Source organism: Carcharhinus amblyrhynchos, chromosome 7, assembly GCF_965287045.1.
Source record: "Carcharhinus amblyrhynchos chromosome 7, sCarAmb.v2.hapA, whole genome shotgun sequence".
Taxonomy (NCBI): Eukaryota; Metazoa; Chordata; class Chondrichthyes; order Carcharhiniformes; family Carcharhinidae; genus Carcharhinus; species Carcharhinus amblyrhynchos.
The window spans coordinates 64,219,032-64,234,999 of record NC_137330.1 but is presented as its reverse complement, the minus strand read 5'-3'; the positions used below and the strand labels follow the sequence as shown (position 1 = coordinate 64,234,999).

The 15,968-nt window shown below is 39.6% G+C and overlaps 1 protein-coding gene across 1 annotated transcript in view; it reads left to right on the top strand.

Annotated features, from left to right (window-relative positions):
- The window catches only part of rspo3 (R-spondin 3), a 79,021-nt gene that overhangs the window by 20,295 nt on the left and 42,758 nt on the right, over window positions 1–15,968 (top strand). The window contains exons 3-4 of the mRNA XM_080193303.1: window positions 2,899–3,048; window positions 7,565–7,762. Coding sequence (XP_080049429.1) covers window positions 2,899–3,048; window positions 7,565–7,762 — 348 coding nt within the window. The remainder of the gene's footprint in view (window positions 1–2,898; window positions 3,049–7,564; window positions 7,763–15,968) is intronic.

The window sequence follows — 15,968 nt, the reverse complement described above, 5'->3', positions numbered from 1 at the left end:
ACACTGTCACTTGTCACCTTGGTGAAAGCAAAAATATCCCCTTAAAGGAGATTACTTTAAAACCAAAGAAGTTTAATTAGTTAGCAACGCATTCAACTTTATTAATTTTAATAATTTTTAGTTTAATTTTCTTAATTTTCTCTCATCTTCTACTAAAAGTACTGGCAACAGGTACCAGCAGATTTCCATAACTCACCAATATTTTTGATAAGGCAACCAGCAAAACGAATACTGGCAGGCAACACTACATTGAACAAATCACAGGCATGCTCACTCATATTCTCATCCAAAGTTCATACATTCATTTTCCAACAGAAACATTCAATAGTGATCAGGATTGAAAACTGCATTTCCCTACTTAGCATAACGATACTAATTTAACCTGGCTGAGATATTGGCAAACAAGCTAGGGATCCATCCAGGAAGTTTCTTGGTTGGTACGGCTGATTTCAAGTAGCACATTTGCCAACCAACAGCCTAAAGTCTACTGAAACTACTGGACATTTCTGACCATTGGTTTCATATTCACTCTCCTACACTTTGCTGAAGGACAATTTGTGTCACCCAAGGCAGTGAACACTAGCAGTCTGACCTTGTCTTCAGTTGATATTCATACACTTGCACTCTTTCTCGCAGTGGTTAATAGACATCAATCTGAACAAAGAAACCTGTTTTAATTTTCCTCTCCCGAGCTCTGGAACATTATGAGTAACTGATATACTCGCTGCTACCCACTCTCATATTTGCTATATCACAATTTCAATCTCATTGCACTGCATGATGACATACCCTCATAATTGATTAAAAGTGTTGCTGTAGTGCTTTAAACTGAAGCTGGGGACCTATGTTTACCAGACTGTATGACTTTTTGAGCCATTGAAAGAACCATGACTTTTACTTTCACAAATGTTTTTGTTCCACAATGCAACGGTCCTGTATGTGATTTCACACTTTGTCCTTTATATTAATTAAATTCATAAATGTATTTCTTTGATTAAGGTGAATGTTGTCCATCTTAAAGTATTTTTGCCAGTTTTGAGATGTTAGGGTTCACATTATAGGTGGTGCAAGATAACACTAAGAATATCTGACAACAGCTGCAACAGAGTAATCTGGAGTTGAAGTAGCAGGTTTAATAGTGAGAGAAAAACCTAACTAATTTAAAATTAGATTGTGAACTCCAAAATTAAACTTTGTAATCAAATCTCAGTATTTTTTCAATAAAAAGATTATGTGACTTTTTTTGTTGTAAGTGGCAACTGTTAGGACATTAAATAATTTTTATGGTTACACAGGAAGATTAATAAAATTAACAAGAAATAATATGTAATTAATCATCAGGATTTTCTATAATCTGTACATATTATATAGTGCTGTTAAGACTGGGAACGTAAACAGTTTGTTTCAAACAAAACCAAATACTTATGTGGTCAGCTCCACACAAATAGGAAAAATGTTCATCGCTGAACACAAATAATTCCAAACACTAACTTTACCCTTTTTCAATCATTTAGTCTAAGTATTGAATTCTGCTTCCTGTCTTCAATTTCTGCCCCAATGTGTCTCAAGGCTTGAAACTTCTGCAAGTGGCACAGATGTTATTTCATGAATTTATTATCTAATTCCAGAAAATATTCCAATTTTCTTTCTGTGAAATTCTATAAGCATATATTAGTCATCAATTTGTCATAGATGAACACAATGGGTTATATAACACCATTCATGACTTCAGGGTACCCCAAGCACTCTACAACCAATTAGATACTTTTTTCTAAAGTCTAGCCACAATTATATTATAATTTTATGTACAAAAACAATAACTCGCATTTATAGTTGACCTTTGACATAGTAAAAACATCCAAAGCACTTCACAGGAGTATTATCAGACAAAATTTGACACTGAGCCATGCTAAATGATATTCAGACAGATGACCAAAAGCTTGGTCAAGGAGATAGATTTTAAGCAGTAACTTAAAGGAGGAAAAAATTAGAAAGGCAAAGAGATGTAGGGAGGGAATTCCGAAACTTAGGGCCTAGGCAGCAGAAGGCCCTGCCACCAATGACAAAGCAAGGAAAATTAGGCGTGTGCACAATGGCAGAATTGGAGGAGCTAGAGATTCTGGAGAGATACAAAATGGAGGGCTATAGGAGGTTACATGTGTCAGGAGGGGCAAAGACATAGAGGGAGAGATCTGAACAGAAAGACAAAAAATTTAAATTGAGCTATAACGTAGAATCACTTCTATGAAAAGCACACCACTTTATCATAAAAAGTAAACTACAGAGTTTATGTGACCTGAGCACTGTTCATCACCTCTGTATTCCATTAATTTATATTTGAAGCCCAGACTCATCTATTTCAAGGTGTTGATGGCAAGACATCACTTACATACAACAGCACATTTCAAAAAATGGAACTTGCTGGATGTCCATTTAAAACTGTGTACTTTGTGGTCATTTTGTATATTTACAAATTTTTATGATTAAAGTGCATTGCCAGTTGTACTATTTATTATCTGCAGGCTTTGTGAAACGCTGGAACAAAATAATCTCTTAGAATGTGCCGCCAGTAAATATGCTTCCCACAGTAAAGAAAACAGAGACCACACATTACAACTGCAGGCTCTGTCACAGTGGTCACGATAAAATTCCATCTTTACACATTTACATGCTATTAAATTCCTTCAGGTCATGCACTGGTTTCACTCTAACCATCATTAAAGCAACTTGCCAGGTTCAGTTTATATCTAATTCAATGGATATCCCCCTTACCTGTCCTGTTTATTAAGTTTAGATTGTGCATTACTGTGTTTAATTTTGCACCAAATGAATTTCTCAGTGAGGAAAGCCTACTTATCACATCTCAAGTTTGAACTGTTGCTTTTTAATCTGTTTCAGGATGCAGAGCTGACAACTGTGATACCTGCTTCGACAAAAATTTCTGTACAAAATGCAAACCAGGATTCCACTTGCATAAAGGAAAATGTTTTGATACCTGCCCTGAAGAATTTATCCCAAATAATCAGACAATGGAGTGTACCACTGCTGGTAAGAAACATCTTCAACTTAAACACAAAGGCCTATATCTTTTTGTCTCATTCGCCATGGGAATCATCATGCGTGGGCCAGTAAATGTGATGGAAAAACCCAAGGTCTGTTGAACTCATGAGGGGACCTCTGGTGCCTGGTCTGATGGGAGGAACCAGAAAATCCAGCCAAAGGAAAATGACTGATCTTCATATCATGATTCTCACACCCCCAAGAGGTCTTCAAATGTCTTACAACCAATTAAATACTTCGAAGCGCAATCACCATTGTAATATAGGAAATGCAGCAGCCAATTTGCATACAGCATTATTCCACAGACAGCAGTGCAATAATGACCTGATAACTTGTTTTAGTATGGATGATATAGAATAAATATTGGCCAGAACATTGACTAACTTCCCTGTCTTCTCCAAAATTGTGCTATGGTATCTCTTACATCCATCTGAGAGGGTAGATGGGACCTCAGTTTTATACTTAATCTGAAAGACAGCATCTCAAATTGTGCTACACTCCCAAAGAGTACAGAATTGTTGATGAAAGATTGATAGAAATATTCAGATTTTAAAATATCCGAAGAATAAGCAGTCTCATCAGAAACCGATGGCTGTTGGGCTGATGATTTCCAGTGAAATAAGTAAGATATTATACAGTTTCCTTCAACATTGAGCATTGCAAATTGTGGCATATCTTTTAGTCTATTAGTGAATGGAAAAGAGAAAATAAATGAGTAAAGGGTAGCAAAACAAAATAATGATGAAATACCAAAGTTCGTAACGCGTAAGGAACAAGAAGGGATAAATACATCCAAATTGAAGAAGGGAATGAGAAAGTCACAGAAATGTAAGGTTAAAATCAACTAGAAAATGAACCAGGAACAAAGATCAGTGTAAGGGGTGATGGAACATATGAACTGTGAGATGACAATAGGCCAGTGTCCAATGAGTTAACCTCCTAGTATCTTGGAATTGGATAATGCAATGAAAATTAGAATTGCTTGGTAATCATAGCAATCAATCTCTATCAGGTTAGTCTACAGTGCACCCAGAAATGACACCATCCCAAAATCCTAGTGGTGGAAAGCTTTGGGAACGAGAGGTCCAAAGTCACCTTTGACCTTCCAAGCATGCATTACATCTGAAGCTGGTGCCATTAGAATAAAAAGACTGAGGCCAATACTCTACCATCTTGTCTACCACGGAATTGTTGCAGTCGAGGGTCCAACAACAGAAATCTCCATTGACTTTGGGCGGGAATTTCTGCCCAAAGTCAACGGAGAATTAAGTAACTCCAGCGGGAATTAAGTAATTCTATTAAATTACTTGTGTGCCAAAACACATACTTTTAAAAATAGGAACCACTTTTCTTCCTGGACTATTTGGACATATGTAAGTTTTTAATGCTGAATATTCTAAAGTATTATTTTTCTCAGTTGAAATATTTTCTACTTAAGCTTTGGAAGAGGAATATAGTGACACATCTTAACCTTGGTACACAATACAGCAACTGTCCAAAAAGATTCATGAAGGAAAAAGTTACATAATTGAAAGACCACACAGTGGTGGTGGTGGTGGTGGTGGGTGGGCGGGGGGGGGGGCGATTCGCCCAAAAGTGCTAGATTGGTGGGAAAACTGTTAGAACATAAGAACATAAGAAATAGGAGCAGGAGTAGGCCATCTAGCCCTTCGAGCCTGCCCCACCATTCAATAAGATCATGGCTGATCTGTCATGGCTCAGTTCCACATTCCTGCCCTCTCCCCATAACCCTTAATCCCCTCTCTTATCAAAAACCCATCAACCCGCGTCTTAAAAATATTTAGCGAGGCAGCCTCCACCACTTCAACGGGCAGAGAATTCCAGAGATTCACCACCCTTTGAGTGAAGAAGTTCTTCCTCAACTCCATTCTAAACCGCCCCCCCTTTATCTTGAGGCTGTGCCCCCTAGTCCTACTGTCCTTTCTGAGCGGGAAGAGTCTCTCCACCTCTATCCTGTCCATCCCATTCATCATCTTATATGTCTCAATGAGATCTCCCCTCATTCTTCTAAACTCTAACGAGTACAAGCCTAGTTTATTCAGCCTCTCCTCATAGCTCAACCCCCTCAACTCCGGCATCAGCCTAGTAAACCTCCTCTGCACTCCCTCCAAGGCCAAAATATCCTTGCGTAAGTGCGGCGACCAAAACTGCACACAGTACTCCAGCTGCGGCCTCACCAATGCCCTATATAGCTGCAGCAAGACCTCCCTACTTTTATATTCAATCCCCCTCGCTATGAAGGCCAGCATCCCATTAGCCTTCCTGACCACCTGCTGCACCTGCAGGCTGGGTTTTTGCGACTCATGCACAAGGATCCCGAGGTCCCTCTGCACCGTCGCCTGCTGCAGTTTTTCTCCACGTAAGTAATAGTCCTTCCTACCATTATTCCTACCAAAGTGGACCACCTCGCACTTGCCAACATTAAATTCCATTTGCCAGTTCCTGGCCCATTCACCCAGCCTATCTAGATCCTTCTGCAGACTCTCCACACCCTCCGCGCAATTTGCCGTTCCACCAATCTTGGTGTCATCAGCAAATTTCGACACCATACACTCGGTTCCCTCCTCCAGTACATAGAACAGTACAGCACAGTACAGGCCCTTCGGCCCTTGATGTTGTGCCGAGCTTTGTCCGAAACCAAGATCAAGCTATCCCACTCCCTATCATTCTGGTGTGCTCCATGTGCCTATCCAATAACCGCTTGAAAGTTCTTAAAGTATCTAACTCCACTATCACAGCAGGCAGTCCATTCCACACCCCAACCACTCTCTGCATAAAGAACCTACCTCGGACATCCATCCTATATCTCCCACCATGAACCTTATAATTATGCCCCCTAGTAACAGCTACATCCATCCGAGGAGATAGAGTGGATGTGCAGAGACTATCTATCCCCCTCATCATCTTATAAACCTCTATTAAGTCACCTCATCCTTCTCCGCTCCAAAGAGAAAAGCCCTAGCTCCCTCAACTTTTTCTTATAAGACCTACCCTCCAAACCAGGCAGCATCCTGGTAAATCTCCTTTGCATTCTCTCCAATGCTTCCACGTCCTTCTTATAGTGAGGTGACCAGAGCTGCACACAGTATTCCAAATTTGGTCTCACCAAAGTTCTGTACAGTTGCAGCATAACCCCACAGCTCTTAAACTCAAACCCTCTGTTAATAAACGCTAACACACTATAAGCCTTCTTCACGGCTTTATCCACTTGAGTAGCAACCTTCAGAGATCTGCGGATATGAACCCCAAGATCTCTCTGTTCCTCAACATTCCTCAGAACCCTGCTGTTGACCCTGTAATCTGCATTCAAATTTGCCCACCCCCATAATAAGCCCTGGCCCCTTGGCACTGCCCAATGGGCAGTGCCCAGGTGCCTCCTAGGCACAGGCACTTTGCCCATTGGTTAGTCCAGGGGGCACAGGCTGGCACTGCCCGAGTACTCATGCCTGGGGGCACCATACCCCCACCACCCAACCCCCTTGGGGGCCCAGATTGTCCCCCTTCATTCCAGTGGGGTCTCCCGTTTGTTCCCCGAACATGGGGAACTACTCAAAACTCTGCCATAATGAAGTTTGGTATTCTATTGATATTAAAGTGTAACGATTTGGTGGGAGAATCAGGCCTGGGCAACTTCCTGATAGTGACATGCAAAACATATTAAAAAAAAATTCAAATCTCATACCTGTCTTCCCACTAGTTTCCAGCGTTGTCTGGACTCTGACTGTTCTCTGGCTCTGGGAAATGCACATGCATCTCTGGTGCATGTGCAAATCCCGGAAAAAGGCCAACGATGTACATCTCCCAGCCCGACCCACCAGAAAAGTTATGGGTCGTGATAGGAGAATTGTCCCCAATGTTTCAATTATAAAATATAGTAGGACTAAATGTTTTACAACTAAAATACTACTTCTTACCATAAAAAGAATTTATAATTCTGAACAAATGCATTAACTTTGGTCTTTATCCCTTAGAATTTTCTAAAATTTCTTAAATCATTTGCATCAATGTAATATGGAGGGTAACACTTATTTTTATCCCACAAGATGGAGGTTGACAATAGAACTGATCTGTTTTTGTCCATAATGAAATTGTTGGTCCACTCATGGCAAGGCAGAGCAATAGCATTACATACACTGCAACTATCACTGGAATATCAAACTGCCTTTCATTGTCTGTAGCATACGATTTCAGACTTAGCTGGAATTTTTCCACCCCAGTTGCCACAGGAATTGGAGTGGATGAGGGGCAGACAATGAGAAGACCCATTGACCTCGTGCAAGATTTTACGGTTTCGGGACGAAACTGTAAAGTCCTGCGAATCCTAATCTATATTCCTAACTCTGCTGTCCTGAGTTTACCTGTATATGAAGCCCCAAAAAATCAATCAGCAAATCAGTATCTGCTAGACAGGAGGGAGTTGGAAAGTTAAATTGAGAAATGTGAAAGAAAAAAATCTTCAACAATTTTGCTTGTTCTTTTACAGTACACTGTGAAGTAAGCGAGTGGAATGCATGGAGTCCCTGTACAAAGCGAGGGAAGACATGCGGATTCCGGAGAGGCAGTGAGTCCAGGAAACGAGACATTGTGCAGGTTCCTTCAGCACATGGAAACCCCTGTCCAAAAACCACTGAGACAAGAAAATGTACTGTGCAGAAAAAACGATGCCCAGCAGGAGAAAAAGGTAAGAGGATTTCTACAAGGGTCAGCCTGGCTTTGCAGGAAGGATAGAGCGCTACCTAAACAAAATAACTCCATAATCTTAGAACATTAAAACAATAAATGCCTCAAATAACTGAGTCAAACATGCATCATTATCAATGCCGTTACCAGTTATTTTTGTCAGGACTATTTGTTGCATTTAGTAATAGTTAATTAGGAAAGTAACTGTCAGATTTTCATTTGAATAACTTGTTAATTGTTACACTTTTAATATTTAATTGCAATGTTTTCTGTACTTTTGCTGGTGAAATGCCATACAATCTCAAGTTAATGGCTAACATGTGAGTAATGTTACAAAAGATAGGAATCCTGTTCAAGTATCCTGAACAAGATCTGAAGTGACTAAAAAGCTGCAGTAATCAATAAATTATTAGCTATTAGCAGTCAGTAACACAAGTTATATGTTTCGTTAAAGCAGTCTAATCGCATAATGTTTCTTTGAATGACCAGAATGTACTTTGTTAGCTTTATTTAGATAATCTGGGGATCAATGACAAATGTACTATCAATCAGGTGCTGGATAGATCGAGAGAGGGAGTGGGGGTGGGAGTGGCTGTTTGAATCCTCAAACTAGGGTAGGACAGTGTGGGTGTTACCTCCATCGGTAGCCCCCTTCTCTCTTCAAGAACCAATCTGATTGGTCAGCACTCTACAAGGTGAGACTTCTGTCCAAGTGAGGACCACCTGCTGCCAATCAACACTCATTAGAGTGTAAAATGACAGCAGGCCTGTCGGAATCAACAGGGATGTGTTTCCTGCTGCATCTTCAGATGATGCAGGTTGAGATTCCACCATTCTAAGTATTCATCCCCATATTTTATAGTACTACAATACACAAATCAGTCAGTAAATCCTATTTTTCTAACTCATTGAAAATGGAATTCATTGAAACTCATGGAATTGATTTAAAACAGTTTACTCATACCTTTTTTACACAGTGCTAAATACATATAATAGGTGCAGCGTTGGCGGTGTTTGAGGAGATGAAATATCCAGCACAATTGATTGCTTGTACAACACCAGAAATATTTTTTATGGGGCTGTTCTCCTCTGAGAAGATTGAGGAGAAGCTTGACAACAATATTCAAAATCATGAGGGGTCTGCGTAGAATAGAGGAGTCTGGAGAAATTGTTCCTATTAGTGGAAGGACCAGGAACCAGAGGGTACCAATTTACATTTACGAGCAAAAGAAACAATGGTAATATGAAGAAAAGCATTGTTATACAATGAGTGGTTTGGATCTGGAATGTATTACCTGAGAGTGTGGTGGAGGCAGGTTTAATTGTGGTTTACAAAAGAAATTTGCATCATTATCTGAAGAAGAAAAATTGCTTTTGCTGCAGAAAAAAAAGATGGGGTGGCTGAAAGTGAATTGCTACTGCAAAGAGTGGCGCAAACATGACTGGCTGAATGGCCTCCTTCTGTGCTGTAATCATTCAATTACTCCATGATTTGGTGACAAATTTAATTCTTCTGCTCAGATTATTGTAGAAAACTACAATACCTGCCTGTGTGAATTCTACTTGTAAAGGAAAGTCCTTTGAATATCTCTTATGTTTTCCTGAAAATATCAGGATGCTATTAAAATTATTGTTTTTCCCTTATTACTGCAAAGTGAATGACTGATAACCATAGGATTTGAAATTGATCAGGTGGTGATCCTAATGGGTATAATAATGGTGACTTTCACTGTTGGCACTGCTGAATTTGTAGTATCACAGGGAGGTTTTGTGATATGACCTGCATGCACCTTTAGGGAGGCATATCTTAAGGCTTCTATCAACCATTACTCCCTCAACACGGTGTGATATATTAGTCCCATGACTTGTAGGCAGTCTGCAAGCAGCAGAGTAGAGATTAAGTACACTATACTTAGCTCTCAGTGAACATTATCTATATGCAGTCTTATCATCAAATAAAGAACCCACATTATTATTTCACCAAACCTTGAGTATGATTGGTACAGTTACATTGAAGAAAAAGAAATGTAAAATGGTGGCAGTTAGTGGCAGCATGGTTTTGAAAATTTGACTGCAAAATGCACAATCTTTGACCCTAAGCATTGATCAGGGAAAAAGTATGAATATGAAACAACTATTAAGACTCACTGAGGACAATCTTACCAAAATAATCCTAAGTGCTGAACAAGGAATCCCACCAGTTTTTTGGATGAGCTTCCAGATGCAATTGTATGGCACTTAGGAAAAAAAGAGGCAAAATGTGATTCTCACCAGTAGGACGAGTGGACTTCAGGAAGGCGGTTGTTGAGTGTGGAGGTGCTTTTGCACATGCAGCCCAATCTCCCAAGTGTACACACTACACTGAGAGATCTCTCACTCACCCACTCCCCTGCATATTGTATGAACCCCCGGATCACCTCGGACATCGACCCCTGGACATCGCCCCGCCACCACCCCAATCGCTGGCCCCAATCTCCACCCCCCCAAACACAGCGCCTCCACCTGATTGCTGACTCCGATTGCCGGATCCGATTACCATCGCCTCTGCCTGTTTACCACATCTTCGCTCCAATGTTGGACCCGATTCCTCTCCCTCTGTCCCATGGCTGATCACTCAAGGGCACTGTCCAGCCTTTCCCTGGACCCTCAGGCATGGGGGGGATGGGCTTGAATGGCCTCTGGTCCCACCAGCAAGGCCAGCATATTAGGTCCCCATTGCTGCAGACCATACGTGATCCTTGCCGGTGAGGATTTCCACTGGCAAGGTCGTTAAGGCAAGTGAGTCTGGGTAATTGTGTCCCGGGCTCACTAATAATATTAAAGTGAAGTAGTGAATATTTAAATCAGCCTCTCACCCTACGCCAGCAGAATGTGGCCGCTAGTATCATGAGAGGCAAGAAACCAGCACAATGCTGGTTTTTTACCTTTCGCCCGATCTTACTGGCTCGCCATGCTGATCAACATACTTAATGAGCCAATAAGATTGCCCCCATTGTTTATAAAGTTTTTCCAGCTTTGTGGATATTCTAACACACCATACTTTTGTTCTGGGATTGCATCTTGCTCCAGGTAGCAGGCACCAGTTTGTGATCGTTTAAATCTGGAAGAGCTTAATTAGTAAAAGCCTAATTGTTGTGAAATTTAAACGGGAACAGAAATTATACAGCTGACTGCAGGTGGCATCATTTTGAGTAGAGCTCCAAGACATTTATCAGTGCTGAAGCTAAATATTGGCGACTGGGCTGGAAAGAATAATCTATCCAGTAACAGCTTTTAACAGCTCGAAGAAGCCAGTAAAACATACCTTTTTACTGTTTGTTTTCATTTCTGGGATCCTGCGGCCATTTTCCTACCCAAATTATTGCTTTGTGGGTCGAACTTAAAGTTAAACCAGTATTATGGACCCCAGAAGAAGAGGAACAATTGTCTATTTAAAACAAAAATTAAGTTTAGGCCTTCTGGGACCACAGTTCCCAGTAGACATCAGTGGTTTCTGTGTGTGCGCCTACCCTGGAATAATCACATATGCACAAATTGTTTTTTTTTCTGATATTCAATGGTTCTGTTCATGTTCTGGCTGGAACCTGGTTGCACATCCATAGTTGGTCATGATCCTCGTTTAAAAAGGTTAAATGGCCCAACACACATGTGTAGATTGTTCTTCTCCATTTTTTTCAGTTTAAAGGGAGCCCTGCACTTGCACAGCCAGGAACCCTAAAATATAAAGTGAAACAGTGTAAAAAGAAGGATCAGATGAGGTAGAAGAAAGTGCCATTATATCAAGGGGCGCTGAAGAAGCTAAACAGAGGAGAGGGAGTTAAGGGAGGAGATTTTGCAAAAGGAAAAGTATCTTATAAGGCCAAAAATTGGGACAGAAGAAGGTCGTAGAAGAAAACACTCTAAATTAAAGAGACAAGAGTCGGAGAAGAGAAGATTCCAAATTAAAAAAGACAAAGCTGCAGGAAGTCAATGTAAAACAAAAATAGGCTTACAAGATGCCAGAAGACCTAAGGAAACAGCCAAAGACCAATGACTCCTTACTACGGGCTTATGAGGCAGCGGTGTTCTATTGGCACAACTGATATCTGAGAAATTGTGTGGAAGGCAAAGCTTGAATGCACATGACAATTCAGGGGAAAGGAACACCAGCAGGAGAGTTTGAAACTCTGGAGGTGGGTCCTTTTTGAATATGTCCAAGCGAAAGCATTATTTGGGAGAAAATTTCAAAGTGAGTTAAAGACATTAGTTTCAATGAAACCAATAGGCATAGTGTGACGAGTGCCTGAGGGCAGTTGTTGCGAGAGCCGCAGAAGTTGCTTTGTTGGCATCTGACACTTGATTTCAGAGTGTGGTGTGACTGACCATAGTTTACCTAACAGTACCTGAATTTACTGTGAACATTAGTACATAAGGTATAATTTATAACCTGTATTATCCTTACAAATCTGTATATCTGTAAAGCTATAATTGTGGGTGAAGGAGCACTGTAAAATTTTATCTTAGTTTAGTAAATGATTTATTCTTCTGTTAAAGAGTTCAATAGCAGACTTGTGAGTTAGGATCAATCAAGCCAGGTTCCAACCTGGGATCTGACTTGTCCAAAAGATCACCACTAAATTTCCAATGCTTAGTTGGAAAACAACAGATCTCCCATCTTCATTTACAATGTTTCAACAACAAATCAAGCTGTGTTTTCTGGACATCAATATTTTCAAACCAGACAAGCTATTAAAATTAAAATTATAGCAATAAAAGTTTCCAGAAACTGAACACATCAGGTTGTCCAATGAGCAGCTGTAACATCTAGATAATATGGTCAACACTCAAAAGATCAATTATGATTGAAGCTTCACAGAAAACATCATCTAGAATTCTTGCCTTTAGACAACAACCAATAAAACCATTGACTAATGTATAAGTAGATATAGAGGTAAGGCATAATTGTGACTTTATTGCAGTCAACCTGTTATCATCTTTTGCTTTTATATAAATAGTTTGATTCTTTAAGGGTGAATCTTCAGTTAGGAGAAAAAGGGATGTTATATGAGATGCATGCATATTTGAAGAGGTGAATCTTAAAGTATTGTCAATCATTATTACCTCAACAATATGTGGTTTGTTAGCCCCATTATTTGTAGGAAGTCCGCAAGCAATAGGATAGAGATTAGCGTCCCCCCACAGTGAACATTTTCTGTACATAGCTTTGTCTTCAAATAAAGAACCCACATTATTAATTCACAAATCCTTGTGCATGATTGATATGTGGGTCCATAATATCCTCAGACTACTGTAACTATTGAGGAATTTTGGGGCCAACGGTTCTTGTCATTCATATATTTTAGGGTTTCAATGCAGTGCTGAGGAAGTGCTGCATTAATGAAAAAATATAATTGGCATGAAACGTTAAACCAAGACCAAGATGTTAAATCTGGTCTCTCAGGTGAATGGAAAATATCCCAAAACACTACTTCAAAGAAGAAATTGAGAGTTATTTCTTCTAACCTGCCCAATTTTCATCTTCATTAACCTGCATTAAAAAGACAGAGGAAGTCTGGTCTTTATACTGTGAGGGCTTGATGACTGCTGTGTTTCTTACATTACAACAATCAATACACTTCAAAAGTACTTCATTGAAAGCAAAGCACTTTGGGAGGTCATGAGATTTTGAAAGGTTGGGGGAATGTTCTCATCCCGCCTGCCACAAGAATCATAGGGAGAGGGGCGCATCATGCAAAGATCCATTGACCTCGGGTGAGATTTTCTGATTTTGGGTGATTGTGGCCAGAAAAACCCATCTAGTATGTCTAAGTGATAGGCTTTCTTCTTTTCTACTATAGGCAGCGAGGAATATACTTCTAATCTCATAGATCCTATTGATATCTGGAATAAAATCCAGTTAGGATCTGGGCATAAAGATCTTCTGTTTTACCATATCATTCCATTCAACAACTAGACTATGTATGATACATCTGCAAATAAGTTCTTAATTGCTGAGAAGGATTAGTGTTAGATGGATGCTAGCACTGTTTTATGTGGAAGGCAACAAAAGCAAAAACAAACTAAGGCGACAAAGCCACATTGAGACCTGAATTTTCAAAGTGTAATGGTACAACCATGTAAACCAACTTTATTTCATAAATTCCCATTCAATTTACGCAAGCACAATCCACAGTAATGACTACTGCCATTTAAGAGATACTGCTAGAAAAGCTGGTAAACATGATAATGAATTGAGAATCTTTGCTGAAGTAAACTGTCTGAATCCCAGCCTAAGCAAGTGAATCTATTTGGCAGTAGTGTAGGATATAAATCTTAAAGATCTTTATTTAAAAAAAAACATTCATTGCATCTTCCCCTTTGGAGCCTGAATGTTTTTAAAATGCTATGTATAAGATGAGCTGACATAGGAAGCTGTAGTCATTTTATTTCCTGGAATTCTAATGTTGCTAATCTGCAATAAATCTAGTTCCGTGCAATCTCAGCATAATTTATGTGGTTCATTTGAGACCTTCTCTGAGATTTTGAACCAAAACCAGTTGAAATGGTTTCAAGTCTAGTACATGGAGAGACACTCTGGTAACCCCCAGTATGTGCACACTCATAAAGCTGCCAGTTCACAGTCTTATTGGAAGAGAGAAGTTTTGACAGGAATCATTTTAACAATCTGTTAATAAGTGAAGGTGCGTGCATTAAATCTACTTCACATCAAGCACTTTTAATTGTGGTGGGTTCCAAAGTTAGAATGATCTATAATCAAATGACTTGATGTAAACATGGCTAGCAGAACTAATGATGCCTTTTTTTTAAACTGCAGACCTTGTTCTAACTTATCAAAGAAACTAAAGAAACAAGGGCTTGCCTGGTCAGAGCCAAGTTGCTGCTTAGTAATCCAATACTTTCTGATAAAGATTGTAGATTATTTGTTGCCACAATAAGATTTGACAAATAGGTCCCTGGCTTATATTCCTAGTATTGTGTCAAATACTGCTGGAAAAGGCAGGGAAGGCAGCCAAGAGGTCTCAAACCTCAAAAGTCAAACATAAAAATAGATCTTATTCAATTAAAGAAGTGTGCAATATACAACATAGCAGTCTATAAAATCAAAATGGTAAGAAGTTACAATTTCATTGTGCAGGTTTGAAGTATTATGAATCAAATAAAAACAGTCACTGGCAGAGTTCAGTTGAGTTATTTCCCAAAGGTGCAAATGAAAGTTAATAAATTTTGCAGCTGCAATGCCCAGTGTTTAACTTTATATGGCATAATTGGCAATGAATTGTAAAAATACTAAAGGGTGTTTTATGTCTGTAATTTAACCTTTCTGTGGTGCAGTTCTTGTCTTAAATTTCCCTTCAGTATAAAAGAAAAACATCTGAATTCCCAGGCGGGACCCTCGTCCAGTCAAATTATGACTAGGTCAGAGTGCTTGCAGGCTGGAGCTGGGGTATGTTGGTAACGCTGTGCAGTATCGCAGCTGTAAGTATAGGTAATGGACACCAATGTAGTTAATGACCTTTCTCTCATGATTATCCAGCAGGCTGCAGCCTTTTAAAATTAACTCAAAACTAATTACTGTATCCTTTGAGCTGTAGTGTTTATATTTCACATACGCTGAGGGGTCAAAGCCTGAACTCACCAAAAGTGAACTGCATACAATTTCAACTCAGCATGTCCTCGGGGTTCTGCTGTTTACCTCTTATTTTTGTCAGGAATATGCTTTATTAATTTTGGTCTGGAACATTTTGTTTTAAGTATTGAATTTAATTATCTGAATAGCCACTAGATCAGAACAGATCTTACTGGAGTACTTCTTATGGTGGGGTTTGGATGGGGGGAATAGGAAGAGGTCAGTGTACTAATTACATTTCCTTCACAATATATATTCCAAACCATAATCATGCAGGGTGCTTCTTAATCCTTCGCTGTTGAACATGTCCAAGGTCCATAAAGTTATCCACTACATGATGAGTTTTGGTGTTCTCCGTCTTGGCAAACCAGGCAGAAAGGAAGTTGAGACCTAACGCTTGTAAAACATTTCTTTCATAGTGTTAAGATTGCAAGGGCCGAGGTCACAAACATGGCAGGATGTTTAACATTTTGTTTTCTTGAGAAGGGTGGTGCAAAACCATGAAAAACATTCTGTATTGGAAAAATCACTTTTTTTTATACGTATTTAAACCATACTACCAGCAGTCAGAATACTTGTA